Source organism: Buteo buteo, chromosome 27 (genome assembly GCF_964188355.1).
Source record: "Buteo buteo chromosome 27, bButBut1.hap1.1, whole genome shotgun sequence".
In the NCBI taxonomy this organism is placed as follows: domain Eukaryota; kingdom Metazoa; phylum Chordata; class Aves; order Accipitriformes; family Accipitridae; genus Buteo; species Buteo buteo.
Genome location: NC_134197.1, coordinates 1,686,233 through 1,705,298, shown reverse-complemented (window position 1 = coordinate 1,705,298; position 19,066 = coordinate 1,686,233). Strand labels below are relative to the sequence as shown.

The following is a 19,066-nucleotide window of genomic DNA, read 5'->3' as shown; positions in this document are numbered from 1 at the left end:
ATGTCTGTGGACTAGCTCTGAGTAGCGCTGCTTTGCCCCTGTGCCTTTGCTGAGCTCTCGCTGGTAGCAGTGAATGGGCTGGAGTGAGCGTAACAGAATTACCAGAGCCAGGTCATAGCAGTCATCTTTTATTTGACCTTGTCATTTTTTAAGAAACATCCCCACAGTTACAAAATACGATATTTTTGTTTGCAGTGAAATGCTGACCAGACAGTAACAGTTGGCATATTGGTCACAATCATCTGTTCCTTTTTTTAAAAAAAGCACTTATATAAGAAGTCCCTCCCTCTCCCTTTTAAACTAATGGATAGGGTTTTTTATTTAAGCAGCTTGATACTGTTGCATCTTTGTGAGACTTAAGACAATAAATAAGAAACCATCTCTTGGTGACTACAAATACAGAAATATACATTCAGGAGTATTTATTGGCTAGGGCTGCAAGTCAAGTTTATTGCTGTCAGGGGTATAGCTCCATGACTGGTAATTCTGGCTGCAGCTAAGTTCATGTATATGCAGTACCTTAGCTGGGACAGTGAAGGAACCCTGTGAGTGTTGCTATAGTTTGTACAAATAAATGCTGCGATGAGAACTATGATTGCTTGAAAGCTGTCAGTGGTGCCACCACGCACATGGGCCTTCGCGGAGGTGTTTGGCTTTTCAAGAAACAACTGTGGGTTCCAGAGCTGCTCTCCGTACTTCAAGTGAAGGAAAGAAGTAGGGCAGTTGTCTTATCCTGTTTCTGCTCCTCTTTGATTAGAAGAAGCACTTGGTAAGTCACACGCATCAAGTCACACTCACACACACGCAGAGCAAGCTTGGTAGGAAACAGGCACTTGGGAACAAAAATCCTGACACTTCAGTTGGGGAGCATCCTTGTTACGCTGCCCGCTCACCTCCCGTTAGCTTATTAAAGGCTGTTCTGAGCAGTCGGGTCTCTGCTTGCCACTGCCTCTTGCCTCTGTCTCTCCCTCCTGCACTTAACTCCGATTAACAACCTCTTTTAAATAATCATACTCAAGCTGTGGGGGCAGAGAGGGGCTGAGAACTGAACTTTTTGGCTTTTGAAGATGCAAGAGCTTTCCAAGACCTGCTTGGTTCATTTTACTCACTGAACATTACTGCATGGCCCTCAGGGGTGGCTGGATCTATGCATGTTGCTCCACTGCAGCAGAAAAGGGATGCACAGGTGCAGCCAGGTGTGGAGCTGGAGGTTAAAAGTGGCAGTTTTGGTGCAGTTATGCTTAGGAGATCTCCCATGTAAGAACCCAAAATAGAGTAAGAGCTGGTGGCCCACCCAGCAGCACATGCCAGTGATTGCTTTCCTATAGTAACCCTCCTTTGTCAATCTCTCTGCTGGTCTGCATGCTTACACAGCAGTGTTAGAAAATGAGCAACTTGCTTTTGTCTTTGCGGGTAGTTGCTGTTTGTGCAACTAAATACTTCTCCGGCGCCTTTCCTTTTGAGGCATAGCCAAAGAGTCAGAAACTTCTGTCTTTACAGACAGAAGTAGAACAGAGTTCCTGAGTTTCACCCAGAGCCTGTGCTTCTCTCACCAAATAGGATTTTGCTTTATAACTGCATCCTTCCTAGCCCCAGGGAGGACACGCCAGAGGGGCAACGAGGAGCTGGATGCGACTGCAGACGTGTGCCCAGCACTATTATCAGCGCTGCAGTGCCACAGCCTAGGTATCCTGGTACATCTCACAGCTGCTCGTTTTACTGCCTTAGGCGTTTTTGGACATGGCTTGCAGGCACTTGCACCAGTACTGCACCTGTCACCAAAAAAGAGTCACGGGCATCTACCAGAGTTGAGCCTGGTGGCTGTGCTGCTTGGGTAAGTAAAAGGGACCAAAAACTACAAGGCCAGTAGTTTTAATCTCTGCCTTGAAAACCAGTTTTAGAACCAGAAGAGTTCTGGGGAGGATGGAGCCGTTTGTAAAAGGAGTAACAAATCACGTCTGTACGGTTCACAAAGCTTACCGACATCAGCACCTGAGCCAGCGCTGGGCCCCATCCCTGGCCTCTGCAGCCCTCACTGCTGGTCCTACCTGCTCCAGGTACCTGCTGCTGCCGCGCTGGAATCCTCCATCTCCAACTACTGCCACTGAACTCTAGGCACTTCTCTGTCATCTCCTCTTCTACCTGCCTTGCCTTCCCATTACGACAGCTTCATGCTTACTAGTATTAGTTTTCTCCCCTCTGCACTTTACTTCCCTCTGCAATCATCTGCTCTTTCAACAACCTCTATGGTAACCAATGACCATCACACTAAGTGATCTTCAAGCTACAGCACGCTTGTTTTCTCCTGCCCGCATCCTTCTGCAACCTTTCCACAGTGTCTATCCTTTGTATCAACTGAGTTTTTCAAAGGCAACTTACACCAGTCCCAATGCTATCACAAAGAGCACCCCTGTGTCCTCCTTCAGTCAGCCTTAAGGGATGTGGGCAGGCACCTGGAGCCAAGGAAGCACAGCTGGAATGAAATCTTACTTAAAAGTATCTAACACAGCACAGCAGAAGTGCTGGGAGCTGGATGGGGAGACTCAGGAGGTGATGTGATTAGTAATGGAAGTAAGTGTCTGTGAAGACCCCTTGCTTTGCCCAGAAAGGTCTCCCCTGCCAGGGGAAGGGGACAGATGCTGCCAGGACCACCAGCATCAGAGGCAAGATGCAGTCTAACGCGAGGCACCCTCCGCTGCGGCACTGCCCATCTGGTCTCGCTGCCTAACGCTTCCCTTCGACCCTCTCGCATTTCTAAAGCGTGGAGCAGGTTCTGGGAACACACCAACTAGCACACTGCGGGGCTTTCCCTCCCCTGCCACGCTCCGCTCCACCGGCAGCGACTGGCCCAGAGCCAGCCCGGCCAAACCTCAGCTGGGAGGAGAGCACACGCACCACATGCACACAGACACCTAATACTTTATATACACGGGACATTCCCAAGAAGAAGCACTTAATACATCCTTTAAATAACTCTGACAATAGTATTCTGTCTCCTATCTACATGTTTCAAACACGTTACCGATGCTATGAAAATATAGCAAACATACAAAAATATATACATTTAAAAACAAAACATATAAATTACTTACAATATACATAACGTGAAATGGGGATGATGAAGTGAAGGCAGCCCTTGGGAAGGCTTCAGCCGCTGCTCAGCACCCCCCATGCTGCGAGCAGGGGGTGCCCCACAGCGCAGCCCCTCCCCGGCCGGGCATGGCGAGCACAGGCCAGCTGTAGCCCCGTGCACGGCGAGTCCCGGGGAGCTGCGGGGTGGCAGGACTGGAGGGACCCCGACAAAAGCTCCATTAGGGCTTCACCTGCCTCCCCCGACGCCTTTGTGCTTCTCGTAGGAAAGATGCCAGGAGGTACCAGCCCGGCTGCCTCAGGCTGCGGCCTTCTGGGGGCTGCGGTCACTTCACCAGCACTTGCTCATTTCAGTTTATGATTTAAACCAACAAACAAACAAAAAAAAAATACTGCTTTTTGTGATATATTATCCCGTTCTTGTTAGATCGCATGTGTCATTGTTAGCTGAGGAAAGCAATGTTTAAAGTGCTGGGCAGTACATACGAACAAGTAAACCAAAAAAAATACATATACTTACGTCAATACATTCCTTGGATTAGAAAAGCCAAGCAGCCAGCAGCACCCGCACCCCGTGGGCCACCGCGTGGGGGGCGAGTGCTGGCAGGCAGGGGCTGGGTGGGGGACCGCAGCGAAGCCAGCACATTGGCAACCCCACGCTCAGAGACGGCTGAAAGCAGCCCGAGGTCTCCACACCCCTCGGGCTGAGCTGCTGCTCCTTATCCCCTCCGAGCCTGGCCAGGTAGCAGGGCTGGCAGCTCGCTGCAGCTTGCAATGATGTCATTTGTTTTAAATATTGGATTTCTTTAAATACAAATAATAGTACCAATTTCTGGAAGATAAAAGTAGCCAATACTGGAAATTAACTGATCTGGGTGTAGATATCATTTATCTATATCTATATATATTTATGCTTTAAAAAAAAAAAAAAAAAAAAAAAAAAAAGAAGATTGGTTAAATATCTTCTCAAAACCTGTAGCTTTCCTCCACAGTGTGACTGGTCGACAAAAATCCAAGACTCAGTTCAAACCTTCAAGGCCTGGGGCTCTCCTCTCCCCCTTTCCATCCGGCACAGCCAGCGGGGAAGGGAGGTGAGCTTTGTACCGGTCACCCTGTGCCAGTCCCCAGTAAAGTGTCCTTGTGACAGTCGCCATATGCAGGCTGTTTGCAGATGGGGCCGTTTAGCAAAAGAGACAACTTTTTAATACTGCCCTACCCCAACAGGGATTTTCTGCACGCTGACCGTACCCCGCACAGCCTTCCCCAGCTGTCCCCGAGGGAAAGGCTCAGCCTTCTCCAACCACATCTTAATGCTGGAAACCACATCGGATGCGGACGGTCAGGTCCGTGGAGGATGGCGGCTGTGCCAGCCCCGTTGCCGGCATCAGCCCCGTGCGCCCCGGCAGGCACAGCCGCCGCGGCGGGAGCTTTCAGAAGCGGCAGCTCCTGAGGCTCCAGGTCTGCACGGCAGGCACAGCCCACCCTTCGCAAACCCCTTCCCAGGCGCTCTCTGCCCTCCGAGGGCATTGCTCCCAGCACGCCGCCTGTTATTTGACAGCGGGGTGCACCCTGTTCTTGGCCCGGAGGGGCCGTTTCTTCTTCACCGCCGGAGCTACAGCGGCGTAGGGTTTGTGTGGGGGCAGCACGGAAGCCGCCACGCTGATGCCTCTGCTCGCTCGAAGGAGCCGGCTGGGCACAGAGCCCCTGCTGCCTGGTGGGGCGGCAGGAGAGTTGGGGGACAGCGGGGCGTCCCGCGGGGGCTGCAGGTCCGTGTCGGAGGAGATTTCGGGCGAGGGCCCCTGCTCTGTGCTGCCTGCGCAGTACCTGCTCAGGACGTCCTCCGACGTCTGGGCGTACCTCCTCCTGGAGCGGCGGCTCTGAGAGCCCTCCAGCTGGTGCTCGATGCGGTACACGTCCTCCGTCACCTGGTTGACCCGGTCAAATTGGGCGAGCAGCATCTCAAAGAGGGAAAGGAGGCGCTGGATGTCGGCGTCCACTTCCAGGCTGTCCCGGGTGCTCAGCACGAGGCTCAGCCCGTCCAGCTGGCTGGAGGAGGTGGAAGCCCTGGAGCTGTCAGAGGCAGCGCTGGGAGTGGGGCCCCGAAAGGACTTGGAGTCACTGGAGTCTCGGGACGGCAGCGGCTCCATCCCTTCGAACCTCACCTTGTGTCGGAACTGGAAGAGAACAGGGGAGCAGGGGACAGAGTTATTTCAGTTAAGTGGGAACGCTGTGCTGTGGCACCGTGTCCTGCTCCAAACAGCCCCAGGGCTGCTCCCAGCCATTCCTGGCGGGCCAGGCCATGGCACGGACCTGGGGATAGATCCCAGATAAAGCCACGTGGAACTGTGGGCCTGAGAACTGGCAGCAAATGCTCCTACAACACCCCATCGCTAACCCAGCTCTTGGGCCTCCAGGAACAAACACTGCTCCAGCCCTCACCTGCCAGAGGAACCTGACTGCGAACAGCAGTGGGAAGTAGCCAGAGGCAAAGGAAAACCAAGGATGGTGGACATTGATTCTCTGCCAACATCTGCAGCCTACTGCCTGCTACCAGGCCCCTTCTCCACAGACTCTCCCAGGCTGCACTCACCTCCTTGGCTTTGCTGAAGCCCATCCACATTTTCAGCCTGCGCACGAAGAGCTCCACCATCTCGTAGTCCTGGGGCTCGAAGGCTGGGCGGTACAGCTCAAAGTGCATTTCCCGGTAGCTGTAGATGAGCACCACGGTGAACAGCCTCAGCACAATCCACACCTCCAGGATGATGTAGCTGGTGCAGAACAGGTAGCAGAGGCCCGAGGACTCGGGCAGGTAGGGGCGGAGGTTCACGCTGCCCCGCAGCATGGCAAACAGCAGCAGGAGGCTGCTGCCGACGCTGCGGAAGGACTCCGAGGAGGAGGAGAAGAGCTGCAAGGAGGACATCAGAAACGTAATGAGACAGGGATCGGTAGCAAAATGTTCCCCTGACCCCCGATACTCACTACCCCATCTTACAAAGTACGAGCCCCGAGGAGTGGCCCACAAGTCACCCATGACAGGGACAGGCCACAGACACAGTCCCTGGCCAAAACCGCCTGGCCTGTGGCAGACAAGAGCATCCCGCGCGGGCTGGGCACTGGAGCGCCCGGAGGACCCGCTGAGTTTGCTCGCAGTCGTGGCGTGGTGAGGGACGAGGGGCAACGCGACGCTGGGCAGCCCTTGCTGACAACCAGCCACTCTGCGAGGCGAGGACGGCAGGTAGTTACCAAGAAGCCGAGCTGAGCGTAGGCCAGGATGAGGACGGCGAACGCCAGCCCTGCGGCGGTCAGCTCCTTCGCAGACTTCTGAAAGGTTTTCCCAAACACGGACCACTGCCTGACGAAACGCAGCTGCTGGGCAGCCTAGGACCAAGAGAGAGGATGGTGTTACAACACGCGCCCATCGCAGCGGCTGCTGCAAGATCCTTCCAGCCCAGGGAAGGGTCTTTCAAACATCTCTACAAATCCGAGAAATGCAAACTCTGGCAGAGTGGAGGACATCCTAGTCAACGGGCTCCTTGCAGAAAAAATCATCCCATCAGCCACACTAGGCTGAATTCCCCAAGGGAATTGAGGGCCTTTAGAGACCCAAAGTGCTACAGCAAAGATGCATGTGGCATCGCTGCCCATCACCTCTGTCCTGCAGTAGAGTCTGGATGTGGCAGCAGCCCTGTTGCATTTGATGAGTGCCTGGCACAGCAGGACCACGGTCTTGCATTTGTTTTTACTTCAGGGCCCTTTGCTGCCCCTGACATGGGACTGTGCACGGATGACGAGCTCACACAAGAGGACCAAAGCACACATCCCTGCCCATGTGCTGTTCCTACCCAACACTCTCCATACCTGCACAGTCAAGAGGAATAGGAGGGATGCAGCCAAGGTGCTGAAGACGGTGTTGAGAAAGGCCACCTGGTAGAAGTTGGTGAAACCCTTGCGGTTGTTGAGGTACTTGAGCCACTGCTGGTCGGCAAGGGTGGCTTGGCTGAGATGTACCACCACGGTGCAAGTGGTGAGCAGGATGAAGACCCACTGGCCGTAGTTGCCCCACAGGGTGAAGTAGGCTCTGCCTTCCTTCTTGATGGACAATGACTCCGACACCACGAAGTAGACCACAAACATCATGAGGAAGACCTGGGGGAGGAATGGAGAGGTTACCAGGGAAGGAGAGGGCAATGTTTGACTGCTATGCTGCACCGGGGGATCCTGCAGCACCCCAGGACAGCAAAAGCCCCACATACTAGGCTGAGTTCTGCCAGCCCATAGCTAGAGGACACCCCCCTGAGCCCTTGCATGCCTTCCTCGCTCACTCAGTGCCCTGCTCCCTCCTGCCCTGGCAGCAAAGCTCCCCAAACCACGTCCAATGCACTTGTGGCAGGGTGGCAGTGCCCAGGGGAAGAGGGCTCCGCTTATGCTGAACCCTGGCCCAGGCAAGGTCTCTGGGGACACGGCTCAGCTGGCTGATGTCCCCGCTGAGGACAGAAGAACAAAAGCCTCAAGTTTCCACAGCGACAGGCATGAGTTCAAGGAAGCAAAAAGGCTGAGCCAAAACCAACAAATGTTGCCAGACAGGAGGAAACTCCTTCCCCTCAGTGGTGCCAGGGACATTTTCCGTGTGCTATCCAGGCCTGGAAGCGGAGTGGTGACAGGCATGGGGACAAGTGGCCTCAGGCAGGGGAGATCTAGTTCACAGTGACTGACGCTGCCCTTCGGGAGCCCAGGCAATGGGTCCCCAGAGCCCTCTGTGCAGTGACCGAGAGGGAAGAGGAGCGCAGAGGGGAATTAACACACACTGACCATCATGAGAAGCTGCAGCGTGACACCCCCGCTGAGCCGCAGCAGCGGGAAGGGGCTGATGGTGACGGCGGCGATGGCCTGGCCGGCTCCCAGGAACTCCAGCTGAAGGGTGATGGCAGCGTGCAGGTCCACACTGGGGTTATACTGCATCAGCTCCACAAAGACTGCCCGACTCCTGTGGAGGGGAGAAGAGCAGCTCAGGGCACTGGGACAACACCAACTCTGGGCTTTGGTGCCACTGTTTTGTAGGACCATAGATCCTCTCCCCACTGACGCTCCAGCAGCTCCCCTTAAAAACCTGGGTGACAGCAGAACATTTCCTTCACCCCTGCCACACTTACATGTTGTCGATCCAAGTGTGCTGCTGAAGGAAATTCAGCTGAGCCCTGCTTTCCTCTAGCGAAGCCCCCAGCTCCTGGACGTAACCGCTGCTATCGTAGAATGAGATGTAACCCCAGTACCAGACCCTGCAGAGGAAAAGGAGCCATGGGTGAGAGCTGAAGGACACAGCAGCCACTGGTATGCTCTCCTATGTGGCAGGCCAGGAGGAAGCGTACAGATGCAGACCCTGACCCCTATGCTGCACATCCAAGAGCAACAGCTGCCTCATTATTTATTTCACAAGACAAATGACAAAAGTGCATTGATCCATCTCAGCGTTCCCAGCCTCAGAACAGCCCCAAGCCCTGTTGTGCCCCAGACCAATGAAGACACATCCAGGAACAAACCAGAGCAGAAACCAACAGTGATTTAATGTCCAGTATGCTGGTAAAGGCCAATCTCCCATAACCCACTTTAAGAGAAAGCTAGTGCTGTTCTGTGGTCTCTGTGGGTGGCTGGGTTACCTTGTTCTGCAGCTTGTCTCTGCCCTTGAAGCTAGAGAGTTGAACCCTCTACCCCTGGGCCCCTGAGAACAGCACTATGCTGCCGTTCAGACAGCCCGAGGTGACACGCACATCTCCAGGGAAGTTGGGTGAGCAGCAGCTATGTGTCTCCCACCATTCACACTGCTACTGTAGACATGTTCAGGGAAGGCCTTTGGCATTTCTGTGTTTATTTGCACTTTGCCAGGCTCAGGAGCTGCAGCTGGCCTCACTGAAGCGAGGGCTGGGAACCACCCTGGGCACCGAATCAACTGTAAAGATGCAAAGTCTTTGGCGGATGGAGCAGGGGGTGTAAGTGCAGGCTGGGCAGCTCCTTACCCTGTCAGGTCGGGTGGCGAGTAGGACCACGCAGCCGTCACGTTCACGGCTGCCCTTTTCCAGCCAGCTGTGTAGTCAGCAGTAGAAAAACTGTTCGAGTCGGTACAGTTCCTCCTGGCAGCCAGGCCCACGCTGTGGAGGACGTCCTGGGCACTGCGCTGGCACTCGGCTGGAACGAGACCAACACTGTCATCCTGTGGGGAGCCCAAGGCAGCCAAATGGTGCTGGGGCACACAGCTGAGCTTTCACACTTAGCATCTCCCTTCTTCCCAAGCTCCCTCCACCTCCACGTCCTCAGTCACACCTCCAGAAATCAAGTCAACCTCTCTAGTGTAAATCCCCGTGATTGATGCTCCAGTTCACCTCTGCAGGAGCAGAACCAGAGGCACACTAATATACACGCTGCAAAGAAAAACCTGCCTCCATAACCTCTGCCTTGCTTCATTCAGCCCCAGCTGCATCCAGACCTGGCCATTTCACCCCTGCAGGAATGTCACCACCCACCCTGTGACAGCAGAGCCATGGGCCCTTGCCCACCTACCTTCCTGCAGCCTGAGCTGGCGCAGCCGGGCTGTCCCCAGCGTGGTGCTGTAGCTCTCCTGACCCGACTGGTTGTTGTAGAGGTAAGGGAGGAAGACCTGCGACATCCAGACCCAGAACTGATCTGACCTGCAACAGGGAAAAGGCGTGAGAGGCAGAGCTCCCGGGGCAGCTCTGTTAGGGCAGTCTCTGCATGTCTCACCCTCGTATGACCATCTGTGTTTCACCTGGAGGGGGGGGACTGAGTTTTGGAGAGCTAACCTGGGCTGCTCTCCTCCCAGGTGCCTGGCTAGCAGGCAGAGGCAGCATTTCCATCCATTCCAAGACCTCAGCTGGGCTGGGGTGGGGAAAATGTTTATTTGACATGCAAGACCTAAACGTGATTGAATCCACTTGGCACCTGGATGAGGATCAGACCAGAGGGTCTGTGGCAGCATGGTGGAAAAGGGATGATATTTAGGACCAGATTCTGCTCTGCTCTCCCCCCTTACACCACTTCCACCCCAGAACTCCACCGAGTTCACTGGAATCACTTCTGATTCATACTGTGGTGAATCAAAGTTTCTGTGACTTTGCGTGGCACGGACAAGTCACATCTATTTGCACAGAAGAATCAAGGGGTCTGTAGTGAGACGGGTACAAAGACGCTGTTAATCCCAGGCAGCCGTTCTGATGTGAGTCTAGACTGCTGAAGTTTGCAGTGGTGTGGAAACTCAGCTGGGAAAATTTAATCTAGTTAAACCATATGTGCAGAGCAAGGAAGGGAAGGACTGTATTTATACGAGATGTTATTTTTGGTTCTCGTGACACTGTTTATGGCTAAACCTTACAGTTGTAAATTTTAGAGACAGAGCAAACTTGTGTCCTTTTAATCAGAAACAGAAAGACAAACATCTATAATTCACACAGTTGCTTCCCACTGAGGAAATAATTAAAATTCAAAGAAATTAAAGCTCTCAACCTCCACAGGTCCCTCTGTTCTCCAGGGGAGAAGCAGAACCACAGGGACAAAAAGAGACCTGCTCACTGCCATGCCATACTCGTGTGCGAGTGTCCAGCTCCCCAGAGGCACCAGTGCTCCCCATAGAGTTAAGAATCTCTTTATGGGAGCGACTGTGGAGCATGAACCCAACAGCCAGCCCCAGCCCGCTCCCTGACTCTTCACTGCAGTCCTGGACAGCTTCTCTGATATAAAGCAACATCTTGTTCCTCCCCAACCGCAGGTCCTTCACAGTTACCTCTTGATGCGGAGGAATTCGTTGCTGCCCAACTGCTGCTTGATGGAGCTCTGCAAAAGGAAGGCCCTGCTGTTGCGGGAGGCATCTCCGTAGTTGGTGAGCAGGATCACCAGCAAGAACATCATGTAGATGAGGAAATTCTGGCAAGCAGAGAGTAGAAAGGGATTGCACCCAAGCATGGGGTGGGGAGTTGGTTCCCAAACCTGCAGCAAATCACTGCTTTCCACTGACTGCTCCCTGCCATGCAGCAGGATCAGGACCCAGAGCATGCTGTTCTTTCTTTTTCCATACGGGAAGCAGCTTAAAATGAAACCCAGACCACAGGCTCATAACAATATTCTTTGTTCAAAGCGGCCAGCCCAGCACCACATGTTTTAGTTGATATGCATTGCACAACCTCCCTGTACGAACTCCTATATGCTGGCAGCTCAGCTTATACAATAGTTATGGGGGTTTCCATCCTTTAAAGGGAAATCACTCAGTTAAAAATAACTTGACTCTGTTAAAGCAGCTGTGTATTCCCAGCACAAGTGTGGAGGATTAGTACTGAACGAGCTACAAACAGATTGAAACTTCTGCTCCTAGATAGGGAGTTGTGTGTTTCACAAGACACAACTAATGAATTTTCTTGTGCAAGTTGGCATCTACTCCACACTGCAAACCTTGCCCTAACCTCAAACACCTGAGTTATGGAGTCAAACACACCAGCTGCTCCAAATCGAGGATGTACAGCCCCCAATTATGGTTCTGCTTTCCAGCCATCTCAGAGCTTCAGCGATGAATATCACTGCCAGTCTTTTACAGATGGGGAAACTGGGGCAGAAACTGGAGATATGCATCTACTAGCTCAGGAGGAGATCAGAGCTGGACTGGGAGGACCACACAAGGACACAGCTCCCGGAGCCAGCATTCTGCCTCCGCCCTAGGCACCACAAGCATCAGGAGATGTCTTACCTTCAGCATCCTGTGTAGCAGTTTGACCTTCCTGGCCTCCTCCTTGGCCTGAAAAAGGGCAAATCCCTGTGGGGGTCGGACTTTGCTGATCTTCTCAGAAACATGCTCAACAAACGGATGCTCCACCAAGGTATCATCTTCCTCTGGGTGCAAGCGCTTGGCAACCAGTGAGAAATAGAGGGCTTCCAGCAGAACCTGGGGAGACAAGCAGTGTGGGCACTGGTGGCACAATCTCTTGGAGCACTGGGGTCACTAATGGCTGAGCACTCTCTTGGAGCAGATAAGACAACCTCTAAAACAAACTGCCACCAGCCCTGCCCCTCCTACTGCTGCTGGTGTGCACATCATTCCCCTCCTGCAGGGATATGAAGATGGGAGAGAGTATTCAATCCACAGTGTCCCGTATGACCTGATTAGTATCTGGACAAGATGTAATTACAGCTAATTCATACACGTGTACAGATATGTGCTTGTGTATTCATGTTATCCTTACCTTCAGGGGCTCCCAGACCAAGAAGGATGCCAGAAAGCTGAATATCCCTGAGATGAGCCACATGAGGGCAACGCTGGAGGAAAAGCCCACCCCAATCCACACGGAGACCCCCGTGGAGGTGGCGAAGAGGAGGAGACTGATACCATGAGCCAGATAGGAGCACCAGGGTGGGAGCAAGCGCTTCCTGAATGTTTGGTCTGCAACTGGAAGGAGGAAGGAAAACTAGCATAAACGTTACTGCAAAAGGGTCCCAATGGGCACAGGAAGGGCTGAGCACACCACTCATCCTAGCAGAGAGCTCGCCAACAGTCCTGGGTGAGTTTGGAGGGATTATCCCAAACACGTCCCACTAAGCAGCAACACGGACAGCACACTGAAACACAGCCAGCCTCAAAAGAGCAGCCTCCCATCTGTAGCCAACAGGTGGGCAGGAGAAGGGATCCTGATTTGGGTAGTGGGATGGGTTCCCTGCTTCATCCCAGAGCTCCAGGACATTGGGCATGTCCAGCCTGGCTGGAGGTGCTGCTGTCAAACCCATGAAAAGCCACACAGATTTGTTGCTCTGGCTGCCTTCAGACTGCCAAGCCACCCTGCCCCGGGGCTCACTCAGCACAGCTTCTTTCACCCACCCATGCAAATCAATGCCTGCATGAAGATACTACAACCATTCATCAACCAAGATGAAATGATGGATTTTAACAGACCCAAGAGGATTGCTGCCGTGTCCAATTTGCCGTGCTGCAGTCTGCCCCAGGGAAGCTGTGCCTCAGGAAGCCAAGAGCTCATGCTAAGAGAACTGATGCTGAGCTTCTCCACGGGGCACCCAGGCATTCATCACTCCCCAGACCTTGTGGGGCCTGACAGCCTGCTCCCTGCCTTCTGCAAGCCCAGCTGGCTGGCTGTCATGTTGCATGACCCAGTAGGAAGCGTCTCTTCTATTCTTTGCTTTGTTTGTTGATTTGAGCTTTCTTTGGCATTTTACTCCCTTTCCCCTCTGGTTATGTACAGCGACTCTCCGTCTCTCATGCTGGATGGATGAAGGGACTGATGGCTGCAGAAGGGTGCAGTGAGCAGAGAAACTGGGGAAGCAGAGAGCAGAGAAACTGGGGAAGCAGAGAGCAGAGAAACTGGGGAAGCAGAGAGCAGAGAAACTGGGGAAGCAGAGAGCAGAGAAACTGGGGAAGCAGAGAGCAGAGAAACTGGGGAAGCAGCGAGCAGAGCCTCCCTAGGGTGCACGGTGGGGACCGTCACAGCACAAGCGGTGGCCCAGGGCTTACTGAGATTCAGGCTCCAAGAGAAGCTGGCAGGAAATAGTAAATATATCCCAAGCAGGGGAGCAGCCTTTCCTAAGGCTCCTTTTCTATTTACCTGCCTGTGCCTCCCAAGTGCTGCTGTGTGCGACAGTCCCTTTTCTTGCACATCCCCACCCTCCCTGCCCTGGCACTGGCACAGCCCTGCAGCCCTGGTACCTGTCCATGTCGACTTGGCTGATCTGCTCACTTCCCTGGGAGGAGCTGCCATGCTCTGGCCTTTGTCGTTCAGCTTCTGCATCATGACAGTCTCCACCTTCTCCCCAAACACACTGGACCTGCCAAGGCAAAGGGGTGATATTGGTAAGCCATGCCACTGCTGGCTCTGCAGTAAGCAGGCTGGCACTGAGGTGGACTGAACTCCAGTGCTAACACCAGTGCAGCAGCCCTGGACCAGTTAGCAGCACTTCCTTCTAGAGCAGCGGGCCCAGGCTGCTGAGGCACGCAGACACTCCGCATCTCATGGAGAAGGGCTGAAAGTCTTTCCCCTCCCCTGATCTACCAGCCCAGCTGGGTGGTGGTCAGGGTCCCAAAACAGGGTGCTCTGGGCACGATAACACAGGAGAGGTTCAACCCCCCTTCTCCCTCCTGTCAGTGCCATGAAGTGAACCCGTGTCCCGGCACTTTGTCAGCAGTCCACAAAGCTCTGGAGACACATCTTCAGCTGGGGCTTTAAAGGAGCTTTCAGGTGGCTCCTAGAAGGGTGGCAGTGCCCTCCTGGAGCTCTGGCTGGCAGGGCTGCAGGAATCACAGCCAGCAAGAACATAGTGACTCTTGACAAGGCTGTCCCAGGCATTTGCAATGTCTCAAAACCCAGCTCAGCTCACTGTGGCTGGGTGCAGCAGAGCTGGCTGGCACAATACCAGCCGCTGCAGAGCTGGGTGGGAGGGCAAGGGACAGGAGGCACTGGCTTAGTGCAGGACTCTGCTCCCCGAATACTTACAGGCCTGAGATCAGATCTGTTTCAGCCCTCATGTACGGCCCTAGGTCCTGGGAGTGGGAGATGCCGCTAGCTCCTTCTGCCAGGATCTGCCGGATCAGATCCTCATCTGAGGAGAGAGAGAGTGCAAACAACATTGGCAGGAGCACAGCACCCAGCATCGCACCAGGGGATGGTTCCACACCACTCGGGCTCAGTCATGTTTGTGGAACTGGGGAGGCAGAGAGCCAGGGTGAGGTCCTTCTCCTTGGGACAGCCCTCCCGTCCTCCCTGTCTTCTAGCTCCCGTCTATCCCCAGCTTGGCTGCAGAGCCTGGCATGAAACTGCTGGTATAGGAGGCCAAGTTCTTCTCCTTCTCCAGCCATTTACAGAGGTTCAGAGACACACTGTGGCTTTGCAACCAGTGAAGAAGTGCTGGTTGATTGCAACATTCAGATCCAACCCATAGAAACGCATCTCTCCTTGCTCCCAGTCTGCTGGCAGTGTGGTGACCACTCACTTCAGACTGATCCACATCAGATTTCTGCTTTTGCAGACTGAAATCCCCATTAACAAAGTACAACCCTCCTCTTCTGCCCTTCAAATTGAAGCCGGTGGTGATGGCGGCAGGCTCTATTATTCTGCCTTCTCTAGAGCTGAGCCAGGGCTCCCAGGGACCAGACTGCTTCTCCTGCACTTCCCTGGGAAATTCAAACCCTGGCACAGAGCAATGCTATCCATACACCCACCTGAGGCAGAGAAATATCGAGGCTGTCCCTGGTGAACGCCAAGCGACAAGCTGTCCTCCTCAGTTGCCAATGGGGCCTCAAGTCCAAGGTGGCGGCTGGCCCGGCCTCTCTTCAGCTTCTGGATGGTGTTGCCCATGATGGAGGGGTCACTGAGGAGGTCTGGCCAGCTGAGCAGGGCCTCGCTGGAGGGCCACCGCACGAGGCTGCGGCAAAACAGAGGAATGGGTGCAATCAGGTATGCGTGGGGAATGAGAAGCATGAGAAAAGCAACTGTGCTAGTGTGTAGGACTGTCTAGAAGGGAAACAGCTGTGGGAGCACAACCCCAGTCTACCAAAGCAGAAAACTACCCTAAACTACTTGCTCCATCCCCAGAAACCTACTTACCTTTTGGAGTCCTCCAAGAACAGATCTGTTTTGGTTTGCTCAGAGAAGGCCTGTGGAGGAAGCGGAGGCATTTCAGGCACATGACACTAGTTTGTGCCTGGTTAAAACAGCGGGTTGTTAACATCAAGGCTCACTGGAAACCTGGACCCTGAGCTGCTATTAGCCCTGGGTCCACACGTCCAGGAGCCTGCTCTTCTCCAGAGATAATGCCCAGGCACGCTGGAAGATCCATGCTCACAGACACAGAGCAGTAGCTGGAGACAGCTTGTGCTCAGTACCTGGGACTGGCCTGGGCAGAGATGCAGGTAGAGATGAAGGGCTGTGGCCCTCCCGCACCACCAGCATCTGCCAGAGGCACTTGAGTGCATCAGTTCTTGCACTGACAGCTGTGGATGGACACTGTGTTCTTGCAAGGGAGCATACAGATCCATGCAGCCTGTCCAGCTTTTGGATGGGAAGCAAGTTACCTCTGCCCGGAGCCCAGGGAAAGTGGGGAAGGAGCTGTCGAGGATTGAGGAGTCCAGGTAGTTGTCGATCTCCAAGGACTGCTGGTCTGAGTGAGTCACGGTGTGGTTGATGGAGACCTGCAGGAGACAGAAAGGCTTTAGCAGAAAAGGGAGGGGTGAAGGTCACAGTGGCTCAGAGCCCTGCTGCTCAGGGGATCCCATCAGCTCACTACTCTGCTGGGGAGCTCCACACTTCTGCAGGCAGAGCTAGGGGAGCCCAGGCCTGCCTAGCAGGGCTGAGAACAGGCACATGCTCATGCACATCCTCAATTACCTCCCAGGCACTTTAGGCACTTGTACCCACATGTGCCACAGCCCAGTGCCATCTAGGCTACCCCAGGTACAAGCTCCCAGGAAGCCACAGGAGCCTGCAACCTCCTGCAAAGCAGGGCATGCTTAAAGGAACAAGAAATATCAGACATTTGCTGCTCATCAGTCACTGAGCAGCTGGCTGCAATACTTAATGGGGCTGCTAATTGTGTCTAACTAGTCATTAACTCCCCAGCTAATCCTTTCACAGCTGCCTAACCACAGCTCTGTTCAGACAGCTGAATTTGTACCCAGGGTAGGCATTTCATTAGCAATGCTCCACTGAGCATATCTCACGCTCATGCCAATGCACCAAAGGGTCATACCTTTAAAAGGCATTTGGGTTCCTATCACGTACTGAAATCAAGAGGGAGTAAGTGCCTCAACAGCTTTTAAAATCTGCCCTTTTTGTCTCTGTCTGGGCGTTGTCAGAATCCAGGCAGTGATCTGTCCCTCTAAGGTCAGGGACTGCTCTCAGCTCAAGAGGGAGGCAGACACTTGCTAGGGGCAAGGGTCTGGCCATGGTGCAGGGCAGCACAGAGGCACAACTGGGAAAGTGCAGAGACCGGCTAGAGAAGTGATGTACCACACAGGGCAGAGTCTAGCCTCAGATGAGCAAACCTGGTAGCATCACACCCATCTGGGCAGCCTACAACTACTTCTCCTCCTTACCTTGCCACGAGCCATCCGAAAGAGAAATAAAATGACCAGGTAGAGAGGGTAGACCACCACGCTGGACACCAGACCAACAGCCACTGTGTCCACATTAACAGGGATCAGGTTGGAAACGGCCCCATTGCTGGAGAGAATCAAGAGAAACCAGAGACTGCTGTTAGCAGGAGCACTCAGGGCTGCCAGCTAAGTGAGGAGTGAGACAAAATTGCACAACCTGGCATTTCAGATATGCAGAGAAAGAAAGGAGCATGGGCTGTGCTAACAGATGACACAGCAAAACCAGATAAGGGGGAAAGCTGATCAGGTTGTCCTTGGTCATCCATCATCCACGTCCTGGTCCCAGATTCTTTGGAAAGGGAAGGCCAGACTCAAGGCCACAAGCAAGGCAGCTATTCACAGCAGACGTAAGGTCTGTCCTGCCCTGTGGAATGGGAAGTGCAGGAGGAAGCAAGGAACTGGCCAGAGCACCAAGGGATGTAGCGCACCTGAGGTGTACGTTGCCCACCACGCCGTACCACACAGCATTGGCGCAGAGGAAGAGGAAGATGAGGAGGGAGCAGCAGGTGGCTCTCTGGACACGGGTAAAGCGGCTGCGAGGCGGGCGGTCCCACATGGACAGCCAGACGTGCTTCTCAAAGAAACCTCGCTGCAACTCTGCTATGAAGATCCGGGAGAAGCTCCTCAGCTCTGTCTCACCTGAGCACAAAAAGAGAGAGACTCTCAGGGCCAGCTGCACGGCGGAGGGGACCCGGCTGGGCCTGCCACGGCCCCCTCCGTGCAGACTGATGTTCAAGGAGGTACCCGCACTGCATCTCTCTGGTCCCTCCTGCACAGCTGGCTCCTTGCCGTGCCTTGTCCTCTAGCACAAAGGACCCAGCAGAGCACTTGGCCGTGCAAGGCATCAAGGCAGTGAGGAAGAGCCGGTGTGCAGGCTCTGTGGTCTCTCTGCAGTCTCTCGCTGTGGGCCCTTCCTCATCACAATAAGAACTGCCATGTTGGTCAGCCACCCCAGCCCCACGCCCCAAGGGATGAGCACTCACTGGCAGCATAAACCTCCTTCTCCACCATGCCATCATTCTCTTCACTCTCCACCGACAGCCAGTCATTCACCAGGAAAAAGTAACTCTTGCTGCTCTGCAGGTCCCGGACTATGACATGCTGCAGGTACCAAGAGGGGCTGAGTCCTAAAAGTTAAGAGACGAAGAAATGTGTTTCACGGCAGACAGTCCTTGCATGAACCTGTAAAGCTGAGAGGGCAACACAAGAGCCCCTCAGTGGGACAGCAGCAGTTACCCTGGGACACCATCCTCATCGGTGGGAATTGCACAGTCCCCAAGAGACAGGCTTGGCACAGCCAGTCACCTCCTAGGCTGTACGGACATTTACAGACACTGTCACAGCATGCTGCATTGTATGCGTACAGGATTACAGCTGACCAGTCTGCAGACTTCCCTGTGATGCAGACTCCATGTCCCCACCCAGCAATCTTCCCCCAAGCCAGTGGGTCACCACGGTCTCCCACCAGGGTTAGTCCAGACTGTAGGCTCAGGTACCTCTCTCCTGGCCCAGGTACCAGGTGGAGCAGAGCCTGGTTCTGACCTGGGATGTGTGACGGCTGCTGCAGCCCCACACACCCGCTCACGTCTCACCTTTATTGTCGTGCCAAATGCGGATGCGCCAGATGCTCCCCAGACTCCGCTCCGTTGCGATCTGAAACACGTCGAGGCTGTTGCGGTGGAAGGCGTTTTCTCCATCCAGATGTCTGTGACCACTTTTATTGTCTACACCATACAGGGCGATCCCCACGTGGGCCGTGGTACCTGACAGAGTTAACGGGGCTCAGTTAGGAAAGTCCACCCAAAGTGGAGCTGTTCCCCAGCCCTGCCT

The 19,066-nt window shown here is 54.0% G+C and overlaps 1 protein-coding gene across 2 annotated transcripts in view; it reads right to left on the bottom strand.

Moving 5' to 3' along the window:
* Positions 1 to 115: 115 nt before the first annotated feature.
* Positions 116 to 19,066, bottom strand: part of PKD1 (polycystin 1, transient receptor potential channel interacting) — a 99,901-nt gene continuing 80,950 nt past the window's right edge. For both annotated transcript variants that reach the window (XM_075058883.1, XM_075058884.1), the window contains exons 27-46: positions 18,829 to 18,999; positions 18,220 to 18,363; positions 17,665 to 17,875; positions 17,177 to 17,303; positions 16,157 to 16,273; positions 15,690 to 15,739; positions 15,305 to 15,507; positions 14,580 to 14,685; positions 13,796 to 13,914; positions 12,327 to 12,529; positions 11,834 to 12,028; positions 10,880 to 11,019; positions 9,643 to 9,770; positions 9,102 to 9,270; positions 8,241 to 8,366; positions 7,900 to 8,074; positions 6,949 to 7,236; positions 6,334 to 6,468; positions 5,681 to 5,995; positions 116 to 5,264 (exon numbers count right to left, since the gene is read on the bottom strand). In XM_075058883.1, the coding sequence (XP_074914984.1) occupies positions 4,638 to 5,264; positions 5,681 to 5,995; positions 6,334 to 6,468; positions 6,949 to 7,236; positions 7,900 to 8,074; positions 8,241 to 8,366; positions 9,102 to 9,270; positions 9,643 to 9,770; positions 10,880 to 11,019; positions 11,834 to 12,028; positions 12,327 to 12,529; positions 13,796 to 13,914; positions 14,580 to 14,685; positions 15,305 to 15,507; positions 15,690 to 15,739; positions 16,157 to 16,273; positions 17,177 to 17,303; positions 17,665 to 17,875; positions 18,220 to 18,363; positions 18,829 to 18,999 (3,749 nt within the window). In that variant the 3' untranslated portion in view covers positions 116 to 4,637. The remainder of the gene's footprint in view (positions 5,265 to 5,680; positions 5,996 to 6,333; positions 6,469 to 6,948; positions 7,237 to 7,899; positions 8,075 to 8,240; positions 8,367 to 9,101; positions 9,271 to 9,642; positions 9,771 to 10,879; positions 11,020 to 11,833; positions 12,029 to 12,326; positions 12,530 to 13,795; positions 13,915 to 14,579; positions 14,686 to 15,304; positions 15,508 to 15,689; positions 15,740 to 16,156; positions 16,274 to 17,176; positions 17,304 to 17,664; positions 17,876 to 18,219; positions 18,364 to 18,828; positions 19,000 to 19,066) is intronic.